Raw genomic sequence first — 22136 nt, 5'->3', positions numbered from 1 at the left:
ATACATAGTCGAGATCTTTTTGAAGGGTAGCAGTATTGTCTGTGGTATTGAACAGCTTTACATCATCAGCGAAAAGAACGCAATTGCTCTTAATATGATCGCAGAGGTCATTTATGTAGAGTATGAAGAGAGTTGGTCCTAGAACACTGCCCTGACAGGTACTGGATTTGATAGGACGCTCCCGATTTTGACCATTTGTTGTCTGTTTGACAGGAATGCTTCTATCCAGTTATTCAGTTGTCCAGAGATACCATAGGATTTTATTTTTAGGAGTAGTTTGTCGTGTACCACTGAATCAAAGGCTTTACAGAAGTCTATGTCCTTGTTTGCGTGGACTAGTTTCTGGCATGCTGCGGACCAGTGCCGATCCACAGACTGAAGGTTGAGGAGCCCTGCTGTAAAGGATCTTAAGAAACAGATGTGTGCAAATGTTTTAATGAGGCTGGCTTTTTACTCAGTGGTGTTTTAATGTTTAGGAATAAAAAGTAGAGCTCATTCAGCTTTTTGAATGGTTCTTTAGATCTTGATTACATGTTGAATTGTTTTTATATATAATGATATCCTTGACAGTTATCACCTGCAGAATTCTTATCCTTCTATGGATTATTAAATTTCTACCTATACACATTAGCCTTTGTGTACTCACCATCAAAAAATGCCCTATACGGTAAGTTAATTTATGTTGTTTCTTTTGGCAAAATTCTGTTTTACTTTTGTTTGAAGTAGTTTGACTGATCTATGGATAAGCTATGAAGTTTAGTACCAAATGGTGCACTGCATAGTAAAATAATATTATTTGTGGGCATTCAGATGTTATATCATTTTTTATTATTATTATAATGTCCAGAACTAAATGTGTTAGGTAATCTGAGCTTGGCATAGTTTCCAGGCATTTTGAGATGGAGAATGTGAGAGGAAAATGAGCCTTTAAAATGTTCCATCATTCTTGTGTAACAGAGCAAAATCTGAAACTTCCCCTAAAATCTCAGTCCCAACCACATATGTAATGTGACTCTCCCCTTTCTACCGCAATCAACAAAGGTGCCCTTGACAACTAATGATTGTCCAGTTCTGATCTATAACAATAAATAAACACTGAAGCAAAGAGAGGAGGGTTTAATATTCATTAAAGTGGCACCAAAGAATGACAAGGAAGAAGATACCTGAATTAGAAGACTTTTAATAACATGACTGATCTTTGGGGGAGAGAGATGCGTTTATGGACTATATTCTTCAAAACATTTTTCAGAATCTCAGCTGAAAGACAACCCTGCCTTTTCCATGTTGAATGATTCAGATGACGATGTTATCTACGGGTAAGTAAGACTTGCAATAATGTCACCAATCCCACTTTGTTTCTGTAGTGTTCTATAAAGCATATTTTCATTTTTTTTGCCAGGCCTCTCCATTTCCTACATTAAAAAAAAAACTTGTCCCAGAAGTTGTTTTTGTAATAAAAACAAATGATAAGGAAAGTTCTTCTGGAATTAATATGCAGCAAAAATAATCATTAAGGCATAAATTGTGAAACTGCTATTATGTGTTTGCACCCCCAGAAAGACTAACACTTTTATAAAAATATGGCAAATCTAAGAGGTCCATCAAGCAGTTACTAAGTCAAGTTGAATTATTAGAAAGATCTGTTTAAGAAAGAATAGTAATTTTCTTGTTTAGATCTGTATATGTAGCTTGCCAATATTGTAAAATACAAAAATACTGTACATAGTCTGTTAGATTGGCTTGACAGAAAGTTATTAATATTTCCCAAAGTATAGACCTTTGGAAATGTTATGACTGATCCTAGTCAGTCTTTTCCCAATCTTCACCTTAATTCCTTTTTGGGTCACGCTGATTGACACCTGATATTTTTTCTTGTCCCGAGTTTGATATCTGTGAAATTAGTTTTACAAGCTATCCGTTTTCAGACAAGTGTAGTATAAGTAGCTGTGGAGTGTATCAGCCCTGTTTGAATTGTGTGGGGCTCATTTTTTTTTAGGATTTGTATTACTCCCCTTGGATCTGTTTTTGATGAATTTTGACTGCTGAAAATTTTGAAGTAAATGTTGCTTTAAACAAACACAATTAAAATTGAATTAAACTGATTATACCCGGCTTCTAATAGTCAAATTGAAAAGCAACAAAAAGGAGGTTTCCAAACAGGCTAAAAGCAAATAAAGGAATATAGTTTGCATACTTACCTGGAAAGAGCTCAGATTGAAAATAATAGAGCCAGTAAATTCCAGAATTTAAATTGTATGGAATTGTAATATTTTTTGTTGCTTATGTGTAAAGTATCATTTCTTAAATATGTTTGGACAGGAGTGACTATGAAGAAATGCCACTTCAGAACGGTCAGGCTATCAGAGCCAAATTCAAAGAGGAATCGGACAGTGATTAAATTTGCACAGGAGCAGCCAAGAATATGGAACAAGAGTAATTTTATCTTTCCTATAGTCAAGTGAACCATGCTTTTGGTGGAAGTATGTCCTTTATTCCAGTCATTTTCTGTTTACAAAACTAAAATGGATGGGAGTGAGAAATGAATGTTTAGTACCATTTAAAGAAACTTGTGGTTTACCCACCCCGTCTCCTAAAACTCAATTGCAACAAGATGCCTCCACACAGAATGCTGTGGAATCAGATTATTAAAATCAATAAGTTTTTGGGCAGTCTTAGCTTATTATGGATTAATAACTGAATAGTGGATTTCCTAATTACTTCATTACTAATATAAGAGAATATTTGCAGCTCAGGGTTGAACTGTGGAATCTCTGGTGCTCTCTGAGCTTGGTGGTTTCCTTGTAAACATTTCATTATCCAATTAGATAACATGTTCAGTGCTAAAAGGGAGTGGGATTTGTTCTGTTTATTTACGGTGGCTTTCCCTGTCAGTGTTGGTGGGAGTGTTGTTTTCTTCTTGATTGTTCCTTGATTAGGCTGTGGTTTACTGTTTTGATTACTATGCTTCATTACTATTTATGACTGCGCTTCATTACTATTTAAATGGCAGTAATACTCTGCATTTTTTAAATGCCAAAGTAATTTATCTTGACTTTATATATTGTAGCATCAAGACAATGCACCATCTCCCAACATCTCTAGATTCCAAAGTTAGGTGGAAATTGGGCTGGTCTTCTTGGCTCTCAAGAATATTACCACAGGCATGCAGTAATGAACTCCCAATAATTCAGTGCATAACTGGTGTCTTGAATTCATAAAACCGAAACTTCTTCCTGTTGTTTTCTATTGTGGACAATTGATTTCCACAACAGCTCATTCTTTCTGAGATACCAGTGTACTTGTGTTGGTTTAGAAGACAGGAATGATTTGAAAACTGATTTATCTTAAAATAATGCTAACATTTAAATGCATGGCAATTTTGAATTAAAAGCAAAGCCTTCTGCCGATGCTAGTTTTCTTTTTAAGGGAACATATACTTCAATCACATACTCTTCCTTCAGGGAAATGTTCTGAATATTTTAATAAATTAAATATTATTAATTACTGTAGTTTAGAAACACACAATAAATGTTAAGTATGATGGCTACTGAAATGAGCGCTTATTTTATAACCTGGCAGGATTCGAATGGTGATTGATTCATTTTTATCGGATGAACCCTTTATTGGCAGAGTTAGGTAGAACTTTCAGATTTCCACAGAAGCATTCAGATAACAAAACTCTGGAAGAATTATATGAGTAAAATATGGTCATGTGACATTCTCTTAGAATGGCCTTTGCTTCATGGCTGCTTTATGTGTGGGCTATAATGTGGAATTAATTGTTCTTGTTCCTATTGTACATATAGAATAGGAATGAAGAGCTCTGCAGCAAATAGCAAGTGTCTGGGTACCTTGATATGATTTCTTGATTTTAATTGCAGCTATCTTGAATGGTATTTCTCAGACTTTTAAAAAAATCTTATCTTCAAACATAAATAAAATAATCTCTTCTGCAACTTTTATCCTTTCTAGAAAAATAAACTACTGCACTTCAATGTGTTAACTGGAATGAGGATACCAGTTAACAGTGCACTAGAGTAAAATGAATAAAAGTAAAAAGAGTAAAAATACCGTTTACTCTTAAATCTAGATGGATTCTGTGAATTGATTTCATTGGATTGACATTATAGATCTCTATTTTCTGTGCTTTCATAGTACATCTTTCTCCTTCTCAATCACTCCAGTAACTTTCTTAGTCATGAAGCTCTTATAACCTGTGAAATAAAACTGAAATGATACATAAGAATTAAAGCCCTGTTAAAATTACAGATATAATTAAATGCATTCCCAGTGTTCACTTTTGAGTTTAATAAATAGTCATTTCTTGCTTTAGGTCTTGTTCTAAATTTAAGCTTCAGGAGCAGCCTGATTATTTAATTCCAAGGCCTCAATTAGAAAGCACTTCCCTTTGTGCAGAAGGGAATTAGTATTCTCCATCACATGCATTTCCGATGGTTCAATGCATGCAAGAAATTTTAGTAAAGAGATGCTTAGTAGGCATGCAGGGACTGGATCCCAGACATACCCAAATTTGTAATAAAAACTGAAATAATCCAAAGCTATTAATATAATAAACTCATGTTTGTAAGTTACTCAAACATAAGATACCTAAAAAAAAGATGGAAGTGAGGGTTGCAGGTCAAATATTCCACATGTATGTGATCAGCTCAGTTCTATAATGTGTACTACTGTAAATCATGTCTTTGCTATATGTGAAAGGTCTAGTTTTTCTTTGTTAATATTTTAAGTGTGCCAAGATTATAGTATATAACATGATAAGACTGAATACCTTCCTCTAATTTTTTGTATTGCTGACTCATGAAGGTTTTTTTAAGTATATATTGTTCTATGTTATTTCAAGTTGCTTTTCTAAGGTTTGCATTCAATTTGTGCAAAAGGATAAAAGAAAAATATGTGGGTTTCCCTAATCTCTCTGAACACGCTTGAAGTTGTTGACAGGGAAAACTAGACTCTTCCAGCGATGTCTTGCTGACAAATGGCTTGAGATTCAACACTGAAGTGTCCAACTTTTATTTAACATGGTTCACAAATTACTTTATCCTGAATTCACTTGTTTCTGTGGAATTGTGTATTCAATGCCCCTAAAGTTCATTTGACCTTGGGAATTTCAGGTGGCTTTGGTTTTTGACCTGGTAATGTTAGCTGTAAGCTGAATATCATTGAATTTGCCTGCACCAGTTCAGCCAACTGAAAATGTCTAGCAAACATAATGCTACTTCCTAAACATTTTGATCCTTTTTCCTATTTGCAAAATGTTTGTCTGACCTTTTGATATTTTTAGCATACAACTAGAATTTATCCTGGATTTATTACTTTAAAGAGGCATTATCAACAAGAAAATCAAGCACTTTCTTAAATCTGTCCCACTCAAAAAATGAGAGGTTAGAATTGTGTTACAGGTAGTTTTCGACTTAATACCATTCATTTAATGACTATGGGAAAGTACGATGGCATTACAAAGTTATGACTGGTCCTTGCACTTGCAACTGTTGCAGTGGTCACAATTTGCAATCTTCCTAGCCAGTTTGCAACAAGCAAAGCCAATGGAGAAAGCCAGATTCACTTAACAATTGCATGGTTCACTTAACATCTAGTGATTCCCTTAATGATTGCAGCAAAAACAATGGTGGAAAAAATGGGCACAACTCACTTAATGACCACCTCTTTAGTGACAGAATGTCTGATTCCAATTGGGGTCATAAGTCAAGGACTACCTGTACACCATTTATTTTATATAATTTTGTAAATTGTAAACTTAAGAGTTAAAAGTTTTCTGATGAATTTGCCTGGATTAGTTTCTTTAAATATTTTGCATTGGATGAATTAGGCATTTCTTCCCCTTTCCTTTTGTTCATATCTTTGAAAAGAGGCAAGACCAATGGTGACTACTTTTGCAAGGAACAAGTGTATTATTGCCTATTTTATATGTAATGTGATATTTTTCAGTTTTGGAAAACTCAGAAGGAAACTTCCAAATACATACAAAATGACATCTAACTGGGAAAATCCAATAAAGATGAGTGCTGCTGGTCTTTTTGTATCTTGCTCCTTATTGGAAATTGAGACTATTTTTAGACACATTATTAATCACATACTACTTTTGCATTACAGTATACAATGTTGTAATGAGACAGGATCCATTTCATGCTTTTAGTTAAGGGAATACTGAGAGAGAACTTTTGTAGTTAAGATTCACTTGGATACCAATATATTCTTCCAGTATGAAACAAGGGAGCTATTAGTAAATTTAAATACTATTAAGTAATATTCTCACGGTTCTCATGTTCTTTGATGTGGGGAGTAGGGTGGTTCTCATTATAAAATGGCTGATCAGTATTATCGGTATATGAGACTATCCCTTAATGTACTCAATTTTTAAGTGGACTCCAGTATTTCTGATGTTAGCAGTAGGAATTTTACCCCCCCTCCCCCAAGCCTGAATATTTTGTTTTAAAATTTCCTCTGACAATACCATGTTTCCTTTAGTGAAAGTTATTCTTTTATTAAATCAATGATTGGACAGAATAACCTTATTAAACCAGGAAAGCAGCAGATTGTGTAATACAAGGAGATAATGTCATATTACACTGTCACAAAGCCAATCAGGTTTAGATTTTGTTAGCAAGGTTAACCGAGAAAACAGGTTTTCATAAAGATATTTGAAAAGGATCAATTGAAGCTTTTTCAGTATCACCAAGAGCAACATAATAGTTACCATTAAGCGTAACATGCCTGGGAATGGGAAACATTAGGTGTGTTGAAAAAAAATCAATTCTTTTAATTGTGATTTTTATTCCGGTTTTCTGCATGTTTATTCAGAAGTACATGCTATTAAGCTTTAGGTTCACATTTGATACAAAACTTGAGAAAAATAATACCCAAGATTGTGCAACCATTGCACATTAGCTCTACAGTTCTTTTGTTGTGCTTGTTGTCTTATGTTCCACTTGTGCCAATATAAATATATGGAAAAATCCTCTCAGCACTATTCAAGATTTCAATATTTTTAAACAGCTGTGTAACGAAGCAAGTGTAGAAAATTTTATATCCAAATGTGGCTAGTGCTTTTTCAAAATAGCTATGTTAATGAGTGCATTTGTATATTTGATTTTGTTTGAAGAAGGGATATGCATGGTTTATTTGTAATGTGTAATCTCCAGGCTTCAGGAAATCTGCTGTTTGTAATTATGGTGAGGTTTGGAATATGAAACAGAATTTCCCCACAGCATAAAAGTAACATTCAATGTAATGTAAAGGCTTTTTTTTTAAAGCAAATACTAGAAATAGTGCAAAATAAAAATCATGAAATTCAATTTATTCATAATAAAATTTTGTACTGAACTTCTGTATTGTCAATTAGTCTTTCTTTGATTTTACCCATGCTTTACAGGAGAATGCCAGCCAAAACAAAATACCCAGGAAACTAATGAAATTAAGGAATAATGATACTCTTTCAGAACTTCAGCATGTTAAATACTGAACGGGTAAAAATTAGGGCAAAGAGACCTTCAAATCAAACTCGGTTCCTGATGATCACATGAACATACCGGTAGCATTATTATTATTTTAAAAAAAGATGGAACTTCCATTGAGGATCTCAAATACTAACCTGGCCTCAATCTGCTTAATTCCCAAACCAGCAAAGATCAGCCACTGTTGCAATCATGACATTATCCTCATTTCTAAATTTTTTAAGTTTTAGGAATGAACATACACATATTCAGAGCTTCAATAATTTAATAAACAAACAAATATAGAGTGAAAATCAGTCTTACCCACACAGGTGGAGTAAAGCTATAGAAGTGCAGCAAGTTTCAGGTTTTAGCACCTTGAGAAAACGTCCTTAAAGTGTTAAGACAGAGCTTGAAAGTGAACAAGGGGATCATGCTTATTTAACAGTACTGAAATTTCTCTTCTGTTTTTCCTCAGAAAGAATGGGTAACTCTTAGTTATTCACCGAATTCAGAGTTTTAGTGGACTTAAAGCAATGACAAGATTTGAAGAATTTCAAGGCAAATTATATTGCAAGTCCAAAGGCACTGACAATACAGTACATAGTCTTGTTCTCCCATCTTACAGTGCAGGCTCCTACAAAAAAACAAACAAAAACAGCAACCAGTTATTCACATAAACACAAGATATCGATTAGTGCATCCATATTGTAATCCAGATATTTAAGTCTATGGCAAAGCTCTTCATAAGCTTGAGTAGTACTTATAGACAAAGTCTACTGTTATTTAAACTGTTTGGAAGCACACCCATTTAGTTTCCTGTATTGCCTATTTTGAACAGTAAGAGAGAGTTAAGTCATTACAGTCATGATCAGGTGAATGCACTGGAATCAAAAGTTTGAAAATGCAATACAAATTATTTTACCCAAAAGAGATTCCAGAATTATACAAATTTTCTGTAAAAAAGTTCAGCAACACCAGTTTTGAAAGAGTTTTATACCATCAGCGGCATTGTCCCAGAAGCAAGAGTTTGCAGTGTGAAGTCCGGCACCATTTTTTTGCATAATCACACAGGTCACTAGAAATTATAAAGACAAAATATTATTAGGGGGAAAAAAGTGTTTGTCCATGTAACACAATTATATCTGATTTTGCAAAAGATAAAGAGTACATGAGGTATGACTACAAATGTTCAGACTAATTACTATCAGAATCTCCCTGTCCTTAAATTTCAGGCTTTAATTTTACTTGAAAGCATTTCTGAAAAGTACACAATACTGTAAGATTGCATTAACTTACCAACATATTTGAATGGTTTCCCCAGCTTTGTCAAGTGACTTAAAATCTGCTCCACAACAGTTGTAGTCCATTGGTTCACTTTGCTATGCAGATATGCATTGCCACCTATTGTTCCTTCTATGGCCTACAGGTAAAAAAAAAATTAAATGGAGATCACTAAATTTCCAAAGTTCTATTAAATTCACACAACAGCCTCAGAAATTAGAATTGGCATGCAAACATTTTCTTCCCATTCATTAATTTTTGACAAAAAGGTATGTGTACAACCTTGAATTTTTATTGTGGGGATAAACCCTCCATATCCATGGCATTGGGGGTGGGGAAAAACCCATAGACTGCTATCTTAGCAGTACTGCTATTAAAACTTCAAGAACAAAGAAGGTAATTGTAATGTAATTAAAAGAAGCAGACAAAAATAGTGGATTAACTGGATTCATATAATCATTATATAGCCATCATGCTTATTTGGGCATAACTGTACAAAACCAAAATAGTGGCTCTTGTTTTTAAAAGCTGACCTGAGAGGGGAAACTGGGCGTTGGTTCTTACCTGATACGCCCCTTCTCGGCGAGCCGCAAGGAGCATCCAGAGACTGGGATGTGCTTCCGAGTCCTCTTCTTGCAGGCTGAGCTTTAGATGAGGAAACGCTCCGCCCCCTCACGTGACATCGCGGAGCGCCTCCCCAGTTTTTGCGATAACGAGAAGAGAGGTTATTGATTCTTTCTAATCTACTATTGGCTCCTTGGCTGAAGAAAGAGCCCCCACCAGACGGAGAAATTAGGGTGGGGCTGGATGCTCCTTGCGGCTCGCCGAGAAGGGGCGTATCAGGTAAGAACCAACGCCCATTCTCCCTCGAGCCGCTCGGAGCATCCAGAGACTGGGACATACCAAAGCTGGGCTGTCCCACGGGTGGGACTCCGTCTGGCCCGAAGGCCCCTCCGGATCACTGATGACCCTCTGTAAGACCCGTCGGCCAAAAGAGGCCTCCGCTGAGGCGTACGTATCTATTTTATAATGTCTGATAAACGGGGACGGAGAGGACCAGGTGGCTGCCCGACAAATGTCAGCGATGGGGGCTTGTGTGGCCCAGGCCGCCGAGGTGGCTGCACTTCTGGTGGAATGGGCGGTTATCCCACCCGGAGCGGGCAGAGAATGGGAAAGGTAGCACCTCGCAATAGTAGCCCTGATCCAGCGACTGATGGTGGAAGGGGAAACCTTAAGCCCCATTGACCTGGGTTGAAAGGATAGGAAGAGGGATTCCGACCTTCGCATGGATTGAGTGCGCTTAATATAAATACGCAAGGCCCTTCTAACATCTAGGGTGTGCCAGAGGACCTCCCTGCCCCTGGAGGGCCTGGGGCAGAAATTTGGTAAAATCAGTTCCTGTGACCTATGGAAGGGAGAGTTAACTTTGGGTAGAAAGGTAGGGTCGGGACGAAGGACCACCCGGTCTGCGTGGAACACGCATAGATCGCTCCTGACTGACAGAGCTGCTAATTCCGAAACTCGACGAGCAGAAGTAATAGCTACTAGAAAAACTACCTTGAAGGTGAGAAACTGCAGGGATGACTCCCTCAAAGGCTCGAACGGGGACGTGTAAGAGAAACGAGGACCTTGTTGAGGTCCCATGTGGGGAACCTGTGAACGGTAGGAGGGCACAGGTTGGTGGCGCCCTAAGGAAAGATCTAACCCTGGGGTGGTGAGAAAGGGAACCGTAGTTATCACAGGAGACCACGGTTGAGAGAGCAGAAACTTGCCGTCTCAGGGTGTTAGGTGCGAGCCCCTTGCGAAGACCCTCCTGAAGAAATTCCAGGATCTGTGCCACCGAGGGAGAGAGGGGATTAACCTGAGACCCGCTACACCACTTGCAGAACCCTTTCCAAGTGGCATCATAAATTCGTGTGGTGGAAGGGCGCCTGGCGGCCAAAATAGTGTCGATGACTTGAGTTGAAAGATTCTCAGAAGTCAGACGGATCCGCTCAACCTCCAGACGGCTAACTGGAGCCATTGAGGCTCCGGATGCAGAAGGGGCCCCTGAGAGAGGGAGACCTTGTCCGGGGGGATCCTCCATGGGGGCGCTACTGATAAGATGCGGAGATCCGCAAACCACGGTCGCCTGGGCCAATAGGGAGCCACCAGGAGAAGTTCTGCCCTCTCCTGAATGAGTTTTTGAACTACTCTGGGAACTAACGGGAGCGGAGGGAAGGCATATAGGAGCCCTGGGGGCATGGGCAACGCAGAGCGTTGTGATTCTCCGACCTGTGAGACGGATACCGGGAGAAGAACCGTGGAAGCTGAGTGTTGGTCGGGGAAGCGAAGAGGTCCACCACCGGAAGGCCGAATATTCTGGACGCTTCCTCGAAAAGGGATGGATGGAGACGCCATTCCGCCTGGTCCACCGTGGCCCTGCTCAGCCAGTCCGCCTGAGTATTGTCTACTCCGGAGATGTGTTCGGCTTTTAAAGATAGGAGGTTGGATTCTGCCCAGCGGCAAAGGCGCTCGGCTTCCCTCATTAGCTGGATGGACTGGGTGCCCCCTTGCTTGTTGATATGGGCCTTGGCCGTGACGTTGTCCGTGAGCACGAGAACGTGATGATTGCGGATCTGAGGAAAGCTGCGCAGGGCCAGAAGGACGGCGTGAAGCTCTAGCCAATTGATGCTGCACCCCTGCTCGGTCAGCGACCATTTGCCCTGTGCAGAGATCGAGTCGAGATGAGCGCCCCAACCGGATAGGCTTGCGTCCGTAGTGACGGTGAGTCGTTGAGGTTCCGCGAATAGGTGGCCTCTGTTGATGGCGGGATTGGTCCACCAGAGAAGAGACGTGAGGACCTCTGGAGGGACCCTGACCTTGACCCTCGAGTTGCTTCTTCCGGATCGTTGGAACGGGAGCAGGAACCATTGGAGGGATCTGCTGTGTAGACGAGCCCAGGGAATAATGGAGATGCATGATACCATTTTGCCCAACAATTTAGAGAGGTCCAACAAGGCCACCCTCCTTGAACGCCTGATCTGATTTACCAGGGCTTCAATGCTAAGGAACCTCTCCGGAGAGAGGAAAACTCTCTGTGACACCGAATCAATTATGGCCCCCAAGTGGTTAATTCGAGTAGAAGGGGTAAGTTGGCTCTTTTGCCAATTGACTAGAAAACCGTGTGCCCGTAAGGCGGAGAGGGTGACCCTGGTATCCCTGACTGCCTGGGATTTGGACGGGGAGAGAATAAGAATATCGTCCAAGTAGCAGTGGAGGCGGACGGGAACGGTCCTGAGATGGGCCGCCAGGGCCGCCAGGACCTTGGTGAAGGTCCGGGGGCCAAGCCAGACCGAAGGGTAGGGCCACGTATTGATAATGAAGGTTATTATGGCAGAACCTGAGGAATTTGTAATGGGAGGGCCTGATTGGAATGTGGAGGTATGCCTCCGACAGATCTATGGAAGATAACCAGTCTCCCCGCCTGGTGCCTAAGAGAATTGATTGCAAGGTGTGCATCTTGAATCTACGCTGGATGAGGTGACGGTTGAGCCGTTTCAAGTCTAGGATGGCTCTCCAACCCCAGAGTGTTTGGGCACCACAAAGAGATGGGAGTAAAAACCCTTTCCCTTCTGGGCCGGAGGGACAGGTTGAATGGCCTGGATGTCAAGAAGATGATGGATGGCTGCATCCATTAGAGCCCGTTTGGAGGGATCCCTTGAGGAGGGGGATGGGATAAAACAATCAGGGGGGGCGGACCTGAACTCCAGGGCGAGACCAAACCTGATTGTGTCCCTAACCCATGCATCGGAGGTGGATATGTCCCATTGGGCGGCGAAGTGGCTGAGGCGGCCGCCAATGGGGAGGGAGGAAGAGGATCTACCTTCTACGGTAGGGCCTTCCTCCCGATCCCCGGAATGGTCTCTTGTAGCCGCCACCGCGTCTGGTTCTGTCACCCGGGTCCGAGCGGTCCTGGGACCGGAAGGAAGGAGGTCTAGGGTATCTGGGCGGGAAGGGGGTTGGTAGAAGGGGCGGGGAAGCTCCTCCGAAAGGGCTGGGGGCCCCTGGTCTCCGATCTTCGAAAAAGGGAGGGCAAATACTTTCTCTTACTGCGGCCCTCGACCAGCAGTGGTTCCAAAGCTGGGCCAAAACAGTTTGTCTCCCGTAATGGGAGCAGTGGCCAGCTTGACCTTATTCTTTACGTCCGCCTGCCAGTGTTTGAGCCATAGCATGCGGCGAGCCGAAACGTGCGACGTGATGGCTCTGGAAGAAAATTTTACCGACTGGTAAGTGGCGTCAGCCGAGAACTCGGCTGCAGCCACTAACTTCGCTATATCCTGGTGAGCTCTCAGATTGGAAGCAGGGATGTGGTCCTTGAGCTGACGTAGCCAGCGGATGGAAGACCTGGTGAAAATGAGGCGGCCGTAGCCGATTTAATGGCCCAGGCGTCAGATAGGTGGGCCCTACGCAGCGCCAGCTCCGCCCGCCTGTCCTCAGGCTTTAAGGCCTCTAGGGCCTCACTAGGGGTAGAGGAAGAAGCTAGACCCACAATGGGGTCATCAACCTCCGGGATATTCAGAAGGTTAGACAGAGCCGCATCGAGATTGAAGAATCTCTTGTCTTGGCTAGATGGAGCAGGAGGTGTCCCTGAGGAGGTAAGTTGCTTTGCAACCAGATCTACGAAGATGGGAGGGGATGGGATGACCTCGGCTTCCACCACTGGTTGGGTGAAAATGGAGTCTTCTGGGCCCTCTTGGACTGGGGGGGGTTCAGCAGGGGACTGGGGAAGAAGGCCAGATACATTCTTGGCCTTAAGGAGGAGGGACTTGAACATATGTGGTTTGAACAGCCCCCCCAAAGGTGGGTTGGTCGGGGGAAGGGCCCTCGTCCTCCGACATCTCCCCCTCCATGATGTCAGCCTCTAAGAGGGGTTCACTATAGCGGGAGGATCCCATCCGGGAATCCTCTTCCTCCTCCCTGAAGTCCCCAAAGTCCCCTTCCTCCTCCATCTGGGCCCCAACCGGTGGAGGGCTATCCCTCTGAGAGAGTACCTGATCAGTTGGGGGGACCGGTTGTGGAAGGGATCTGAGTGATAACGAATCGTGTTCAGATGCTCGCGGAGAGAAACCTGATCTGGACACGTGTTGTAGTGCCTCTGCTATGCCCTGGCGGATGGCTGATTCCATCCAAGCCTTGATGTGAGGTGGAACCTCGGAGGTAGAGGGTTCATCCTGGCGCAGACCAGCGGCTGTGGGTGTAAAGGTGGCTTCGGGGGTCCGTCTGGTCGGAGGTCCGGGGGTCGGAAGACCCTGAAGCGAACTGCGCCTAGGTAGGGAAGAAGGGTCTGAGGGGAGAGGTAGAGCAGAGGTAGAAGGGGTTGGAGGAGGAGGTATAGGCGTCTCCGAGCGGGACTCCCTTGAACGCCGGTCGAACTCTTTTCTAACGCTTTGTGGCGCCTCAAGGCGTCACGTTGTGGCCTTGGAAGGTTCCTTGTCCTGTCTGGAGCCCTTAGGTTCCTTGTCCTGCCTGTGCAAGTAGTGGGACTTTGCTTTAGCCTTCAAAGAAGGACGTTTAGATGGATTGTCGTCTGCCATGTTAGGTAACAATACTAGCAAAGGCGGTTGGCTCGCCCAGAATAGGCCTGGATGAGGCCGGGTGAAGGTGAAGCTGGCCCTCTCCCCCTTTTGGAATTTGTAGTGTACAGAGATAACAGTGAGGTATCTGAATAATATAGTATGTACAGGAAAAAATAGATACTCTATTTGTAATTCCTTTGATTTCTTTTTGTTTGTTCTTTTTATCTTTTTCTCTTTTTTTTTTTTTTTTTGTACGCAATATATATACAGGTTATCCGTAAATGTCTATATATCTATGAAAAAAAAATTATTACTGTACAAAAAAACAGAAATTATTATTATTATTATTTTGCAAATATATTCCTTTTATTCTCGAACAGTAGCAGTAACTGGTATCTCAGTACAGGCCGGATCAGTCAAATAAACGCCTGAGGCCTATGTAGAAGAGAGGGCCTCTGGCAGCAGGCCTCCAGACAAGGGAAAACAAAACCGGAGGGGGGGGCTGCAACTTCGCCCCGAAACGGACTGCGGGAGGCCAACTAAGATAAAAGAGCGAGCCAGGTAGAAAGAAATGGGCAGCAAAGCTTTGACCCAAGGCCTGGGGCTCTAATTCACCGCAGCTAGAACCAGAAAAAAAGGCGCCCGACCACGAGGCGGAGCCAAAATGGCGACCGCGAGCTGAACCGTCGGGGACGCCTTCGGGACGGAAAAGGAGGGCTTTGCCGGTCAGCTCGGCACGCCTAGGGCCTTAGGGGCAATAACCCTCCCGGTCGGCGTTTGGGGTGGGGGGGAATCCAGCAGTAAATGAAAGTAAAACAACGCGTGCCACGAGGCAACGCGGAGGCAGCGATGCGATCTGATAAGGACGGGGGGGGGTAGCGCTAAACGCGCTGCGAGCCCGCAGCTTCGTCTCAGGGACGAGGGAAAATTTTCCCTTAAGTCCAGACCCTTTGCGCAGGAGGAGAAAGAAGGCAAACCTTATCAGAAAGAGAAATAGGAAGGAATCTGCGATCAGCCAAGGAGCTCTCTAACACACAGCCTGACTCTTCGAGGCTGAGCAAAAGACTGGGGAGGCGCTCCGCGATGTCACGTGAGGGGGCGGAGCGTTTCCTCATCTAAAGCTCAGCCTGCAAGAAGAGGACTCGGAAGCACATCCCAGTCTCTGGATGCTCCGAGCGGCTCGAGGGAGAATCACCTCTCAATTGTTCCCTTAGAATTTGGTCCCCAGAATTCCCTAGGATTCAATTGCTCTTTGCCTGCTATTTGGAGGGACAAGTCAAACAAACTTTCCTTTAACCCTTCCATTGATTGAAACTCCTAATGTTGAATTTCCCCACATTCACTAAACCAGTTAGAAGCATTGCTCCTACCTATGTCACTTGCTAACTGTAAAAAGACCATTGGTTCATTTGAGTGCATTTATCAAATATGGCTAAATGTTACAGATACAGATAATCAGAGTTGGAAGGGACCTTGTAGGTCATCTAGTCCAACCCCCTGCCCAAGCGGGAGTCCCTATACCATTTCTGACAAATGGCAGTCCAATCTCTTCTTGAAAATCTCAACTGATGGTGTTCCCACAACTTCCGAGGGCAAGCTGTTCCATTGGTTGATTGTTCTCACTGTCAGAAAGTTTCTCCTTATTTCCAGGTTAAATCTCTCCTTGTTCAGTTTCCATCCATTATTCCTTGTCTGGCCTACAAGCGCTTTAGAAAATAGCTTGACCCCTTCCTCCCTGTGGCAGCCCCTCAAATATTGGAAGACCGTATCATGTCTCCCCTGGTCCTTCACTTTACTAGACTAGCCAAGCCCAGTTCCTGCAACCGTTCGTTCTATGTTTTAGCCCCCAGTCCCCTAATCATCCTGGTTGCTCTTCTCTGTACTTTTTCTAGAGCCTCAACATCTTTTTTATGTGGTGACCAAAACTGGATGCAGTACTCTAGGTGTGGTCTTACTAAGGCTTTATAGAGGTGTGGTCTTACTAAGGTGTGTCTAGGTGTGGTCTTACTAAGGCTTTATACACAATACAGCCCATTTTGTCCGAAGATACACATGCAACTATGCAAGCAAGGAACCCTCATTTCAATCTTGCAACTCAACAAACTGATGCTTATATCCCATCAATTAGGAAGTTTATGCAAGAGAGTTTTACTATGCAATGAGTTATACCCCATTCCACCATCTGGCATTGCCTCCCTTAAACTGGCTTCCACTAATAACAATTCCACTTGTCTAGTTATTACAGTGCCTATATGGCATAGGGCCTAATTATTTGAGTGATTGCACTGTCTCCCAAATATTTGCCTGGTCAATTTGAACAAAGTCACCTATAAGGACCCTGGAAACCTGCCCTGCCTATAGCAGTGCCTGCCCCCGTAATGAGATTCTCTCCAGATCCCGATGGCCTCCAATCTGTCGTTGAACAGGGACAGGCCTTCCTTCCAATCAGTCATTCTTGCCATTGCTTTCATTTTAACTAGCTTTATGGTAATTTCTTTGTTTTGCAGCCAATAAGATTCTTAGCAGTGGGAGAGGAAAAACAGCATAACTTACTGCATCAGCCTAAATGGGATTATTCTTATTCTCTTTGAATGAAACTAAACCTTTCTATTTTAGTCTTAATGCAGACCAGCCACAATTAATCCTCTCTTAAAATAAAATGGGTCTTATCAGGGCATGCTTACATTGAGATTATGTCTATATATTTAGCGTGTAGAGTCTTCGACAGACATTCACTGCATATTATCAAGCCTTAGTTATTAGGGGTATTTTCCCCCTAAAGGATTTTTAAAATTAACAAACTATTACTAAGGAACATTTACATTTGATAAGCCTTGGAATTCACAGAAAGGAGTTTGTCTCGGAGATTATTTTTTATAGATTTAGTAAATTATTAACTATAACTTCATTTTAAAAAGGTTGTCTTGTGCTTTCTGTGTTGTAATGCTTAGTTTACCAGAGCATGTTCTAAGCTTCCTCTGAATTGTTAGGGCAGTTGCTATAACAAAGGATTAGCAAATAAGACACTGGTACCTTGACAACTATTAACCAGACTATAATCTGCACTAAAATAATGAATTACAGATTCCTTATTAACAAAAGCTTTGAAGCAGATAATGGTTCCATTCCAATGGCATAAACTGGAAGGTAATATTTACATCCCATCAATAAGGATTTAGACTAAACTGTCCAAAAGGCTAAGGATTTTATTACAAAATATTGAACTGAAAAAAGACTTAATGGATATGGAGGAAAAGGGTGTACATGGACAACAGCAGAAGAGACTGAAGACGGCTGTGGAATTAAGGAGTTTGTCAAACTTTTTGCCTAAGTATGGATTACAATTTATGACATGGAATCAAAGCTCCGCAAACAAAAAAAAGATTTGTCATTATCTGAGAGATCTGGATCATGATGTCTCATTCAGGAGACACACATGAAAAAAATTATTCTATACTTACAAGTTGCTAACAATTTGTTGCTGAAGTTGGGATTTAATAGGGCAAAATAGTCTATTCTGCTTGAGTGAGCCACAAACATGGAAATCAATTTAGTCCCACCACTATTTATCTAGATTTAATAGGTTGCAAATTAAGTTAGAGGCCAGCTCTAATTACATAAGAAAAGTCCTGAGCTGTATATGCTTAACCATTTCAAGCCAATAGTAGTATTTTTATGAACGCAATTCTCTTAGGACATCAAAAGATATAAATTGGCTGGGATTCAGAAACACCCATGCATGTGTCCATGAAGTTATTTTTGTGTGTTAACCAACATTGATGCAAACATCAAAAATAAGTAAGAAAAGCTGGTGTTCAGAAATGGAACATATTTCTGAAGTTCAGAGTTACCCTTTTCCACTTATTCTGGGCTACTGCTGCTCGGCCTTCTCCAGAGAAAGGAGAAGGAAATAGAGAGCTTTAAAGTTCACCTCACATGTCACCAGAAGAAATACTCAAAGGATTTCCAGAGTTTCTATCTCATTGTATGCAGCTCCTTTTAAACCCTGAAAACCCACTCCTGAAGATAAAGGTGTTTTGTAAAAGGGGAGCTTGATTCAATTAAAACAGCAGTCCATCTCCATTTGCACAAATATTTTTTTCAACATACACTAAATATTGTTATGAAAGCAGCTTACTTATTTTGGTTTAGTTCTTAATGTTTTTATTTAGGAACTCTACAGCATTACTTGAAAGTGGCTTTATAGTTAGGACTACTATGGAGCTAAGTTACACGTTTCTTTGAAATGTCTCAAATGAAATAGCAAAAATTGTACTGAAATTTATGGGATTCTATAGAATATGGCAAAATATAAGCTGGACTTTTCTACCATTAGATGGATTCAGAGCTGGCTGAACAACTGTATTCTCTGATGTTTCTTCTAAGAGAGGTTGTCTGTGACTAGTGGAGGTGAGTTCCTCCAGGCTGATATAATTCCTGCTTTAAAAGCAGTGGAAACCATAATCAGGGTCTGTCCAATTCCAAGTTGTGTTGAGTCTCAGCCCTACCCAGAGTAAGATGACCTGGCAATAACAACCCATATCCTGATTATGATTTGGCTAGAATGCTGCAATATGCTGACCAGCCTTTAAAGATTATCTGGAAGTTGCAGCTTCTTCAAAATCTATGAGCTAAACTACCAGTAAAGCAAACCCACTATTTTTGTCATGTTTACTAAGAAATATTCCTATGATTATGCAAGATTTTACTCCCATTAATAAGCAGATCATATTAATGTATAAGGACTTACCTCTTTTATAATGTTGCTTACTTCATCCACAACAAACGCAGTCTATTTTTTTTTAAAAAAAGCAGAAATATTTAAATTACATTATGCAAAACTGAAAATAGTGTCACTGCAATAAATTCAATTGACATAACATCATAGATCTTACAGCTTATTTTGGCTTAACAGGCTGTATCACTTTCCTAGCCTCTCACAAAAGAGCAAGATGCTCCATGTTTCCTTAAGCATATAAATGACAGATACGGCAATATAATAGCCTACAGGACAACGGTCCTCCAAAGGACCCAGTTCTTCCCCTAGATTGTTGAGCTAGGATGAGGGTTAAGCTGAGAGGATGTTTGATCTGCCATGTGGGTGGGTGGGAAAATACTCGTTTTTAGTCATATTTTTATGGATCGTTCTGTGCTGCCTAGACTCATTTTATGAGATAGGCGGCCCTATAAGTCCTGAAAATAATTAAAAAAAAACAAATAAAGCATAATAAATAATAAGTGCAGACATTATTCACAGAAAAAGTGCACTTTTCTCATCCAGGTAATAATCATTTTCTGCAGGCACCATGGCTGCAACCCAATGGGTTTCCAGCATGCCCAACAGAGATATGGCCTAAGTCATTGTTCGGGTATTTTCCCACGTCATTGTAGCTGTGCTTTTAAAGTTGTAGCAACGTTTCGGCAGAATCTCATCTGCCATCATCATTTAGGCTAGCCCCAAATTTAAAACTGAAACAACTGTAAAAGTCTGACTCACAGACGAACACAATACAGAAGCCTGATGATGGCAGATGAGATTCTGCCCAAATGTTGCTACAACTTTAAAAGCACTATAATGACATGGGAAAATACCCGAACAAAGCTGAATACCATACATGTTAAGTACCTGTGAAAACTTAAAACACACACACACACACACACACACACACACATATATATATATATATATATATATATATATATATATATATATATATATATATATATATATATATATATATATATATATATATATATATTTGTATGTATGTACACACACAGAGAGATGTAGATCTCATTCTAATATATCTCATTATAAACTATCCTAAAAATAAATAAATGTCTATCTAAAAATTAAAAAAAATCTGCACGGCTACCACCAAATGAGAGCGCTGCTTTTGGCTCACGCTACAGCAGAATAACGCTACAGTTGGAAGGGACCCTGAAGGTCTTCAAGTCCAACCCCTTACTTAGGCAGGAAACCCTATACACCATTTCAATACATCTAACCCCATCGCCCCCGCGCTAATCCGGGAAAGAGCAGCGCGGCCATGGAAAGCCGCTGGGGCGCGAATGAACGACATTCTCCGCCGCCTTTTGGAAGGCGAGAAAAGCCCGGTAGTGGGTGCGTGGGGAAGAGGAGCAACAATGGGGAAGGGGCGTGTCTCGACCGGAGAGGCTACCCGGAACCTCTCTTTCTCCAAAGGTCCGTTCCAGCCCAGGCCTGCCAACGAAGCTACGACGGTCCTTTCGCTCCGGAGTCGTGTTACCTCCTCGGCAGACTGGAGCTCATCCATTGTCCTCCTTCTGACTCAGCTCGGCTCCAACCCCGCGCGTTCGTTGCCGCTACGCGACAAGCTCCCACCTCTTGTTCCTTCTGCGGTTGCGCACTGCGGTCAACGCGTTCAGCCAATCACCCGACCCGGAGAGGCATGCCCGTCGAGGGGGCGGGGGCGGGGCGGGGAGTGTTGTTGGGCTACGCCGCTTGCCGCTCGCGGGGCTTTCACCGCTTCCCCTTTCTGATTGTGACGTGTCCTGTCACGTGGGCCGTTGCGGGCTTTGTTCGCCATCTTCCTTAGTTACTCTTCAGTCCTCGCGTTTCCAAGCTGGGAGGGAGGCGGGAGCGCAGCAGTCTTTTTTTTTTCAAACTTGCCATCTTAAAAGATGGGCGGGTTTCAACTCTTTGGGAGCTGAAATCCACCGGACTTCAATTTGACAAGTTTGGAAAACACCCATGTGCCCACAATCGCGAGAAAAGGGGCGAAGCAAATCCAACGCAATCGTGGACAAAAAGAGTGACCGGGTTTCAGAGACGTGGAGCATAATTTTCACTACTGCATTTTTATTTATTATTTATTTATTTGTCAAGCAAGTATTAGATGGTTATGAATACATGAAATGGATATGAATAAAAAAGAAACAATAGGACAGTAGGCACGTTGGTGCACTTATGCACGCATTTTGGCGCACTCCTTATGACTTATTACACTTATGACTACAGGATTGTAACTTTGTTACTTGTATCCTTATGATTATTTTATTGACTGTTTACTAGTATAATTTGATTTGATCGCTTATTATAATGTTTCCTAATATGATTTGATTGCTTATTTGTACCCTTTGACTACTATTAAGTGTTATACCTCTGATTCTTGACAAATGTATTTTCTTTTTCATTTTTTCTTTTATGTACACTGAGAGCATATGCACCAAAACAAACTCCTTGTGTGTCCAATCACACTTGGCCAATAAAGAATTCTATTCTATTCTTTTAAGGCTAATGCTCACAGCAGATGGCAGCATCTGCCGTCTGAAATGATCTTGAGAAAGGTAAATAGAAGCAGACCAGGTTGGTACTTAAGTGAAAAATAACCAACAGAAGATCCCAGGGCTGTGGAAGAGAGGAGGAGGTAAAGTCTCATGTGCATACACGTCTTGACATTTATGTCAAAGTCCATATTTTGGACAGATACGATCGCTGATTTGAAAGGGGTTAAAGAGGTCCATTATCTCAAAACTAACATAATACTACACTTGATCTTAATAGAGGGGAAGGGAGGGGAAGGGATATGACATCTGTCTCCAATCTACAACACAGTCCTTTCACCAGTTCCAAGAAGGCTCCACACCAATTTGCATCAGTCAGGTGACCCTAATGACACAGATAAACCTCCAAGTGACCTTAACAACCTGCTTAAAAGAATGCAAATGTCCAGAGCTGTCTTCAAGGAGTATAAAACCTTCCATTTCCCTCCATCCAGTCAGAGCTAAAGAAGATTCTTGGATGAGAAGCAAAACGTCTTCAAAGAAAAAAACAAAACAA

The 22136-nt window shown here is 41.6% G+C and overlaps 2 protein-coding genes across 3 annotated transcripts in view; one reads left to right on the top strand and one right to left on the bottom strand.

Moving 5' to 3' along the window:
* The window catches only part of TMEM181 (transmembrane protein 181), a 39810-nt gene extending 32448 nt beyond the window's left edge, over nucleotides 1–7362 (top strand). For both annotated transcript variants that reach the window (XM_087969548.1, XM_026675267.2), the window contains exons 15-17: nucleotides 578–667; nucleotides 1250–1316; nucleotides 2320–7362. In XM_087969548.1, coding sequence (XP_087825674.1) covers nucleotides 578–667; nucleotides 1250–1316; nucleotides 2320–2398 — 236 coding nt within the window. In that variant the 3' untranslated portion in view covers nucleotides 2399–7362. The remainder of the gene's footprint in view (nucleotides 1–577; nucleotides 668–1249; nucleotides 1317–2319) is intronic.
* A 378-nt stretch (nucleotides 7363–7740) lies between these two features.
* On the bottom strand, nucleotides 7741–20644 carry DYNLT1 (dynein light chain Tctex-type 1). Its single transcript, XM_026675268.2, has 5 exons — nucleotides 20584–20644; nucleotides 19065–19106; nucleotides 8772–8895; nucleotides 8473–8550; nucleotides 7741–8109 (listed from the first exon to the last, which is right to left on the bottom strand). Exons 1-5 carry the CDS (start codon nucleotides 20608–20610, stop codon nucleotides 8039–8041), a joined length of 342 nt encoding a protein of 113 aa, XP_026531053.1. The 5' UTR covers nucleotides 20611–20644; the 3' UTR covers nucleotides 7741–8038.
* Between the last annotated feature and the right edge of the window lie 1492 nt (nucleotides 20645–22136).

Source organism: Notechis scutatus, chromosome 1 (assembly GCF_049901735.1).
Source record: "Notechis scutatus isolate UNSWTSFEM ecotype Mainland chromosome 1, rNotScu1.2, whole genome shotgun sequence".
Classification (NCBI taxonomy): domain Eukaryota; kingdom Metazoa; phylum Chordata; class Lepidosauria; order Squamata; family Elapidae; genus Notechis; species Notechis scutatus.
The sequence above is the reverse complement of the archived record's forward strand: the minus strand, read 5'-3'. Positions and strand labels throughout refer to the sequence as shown.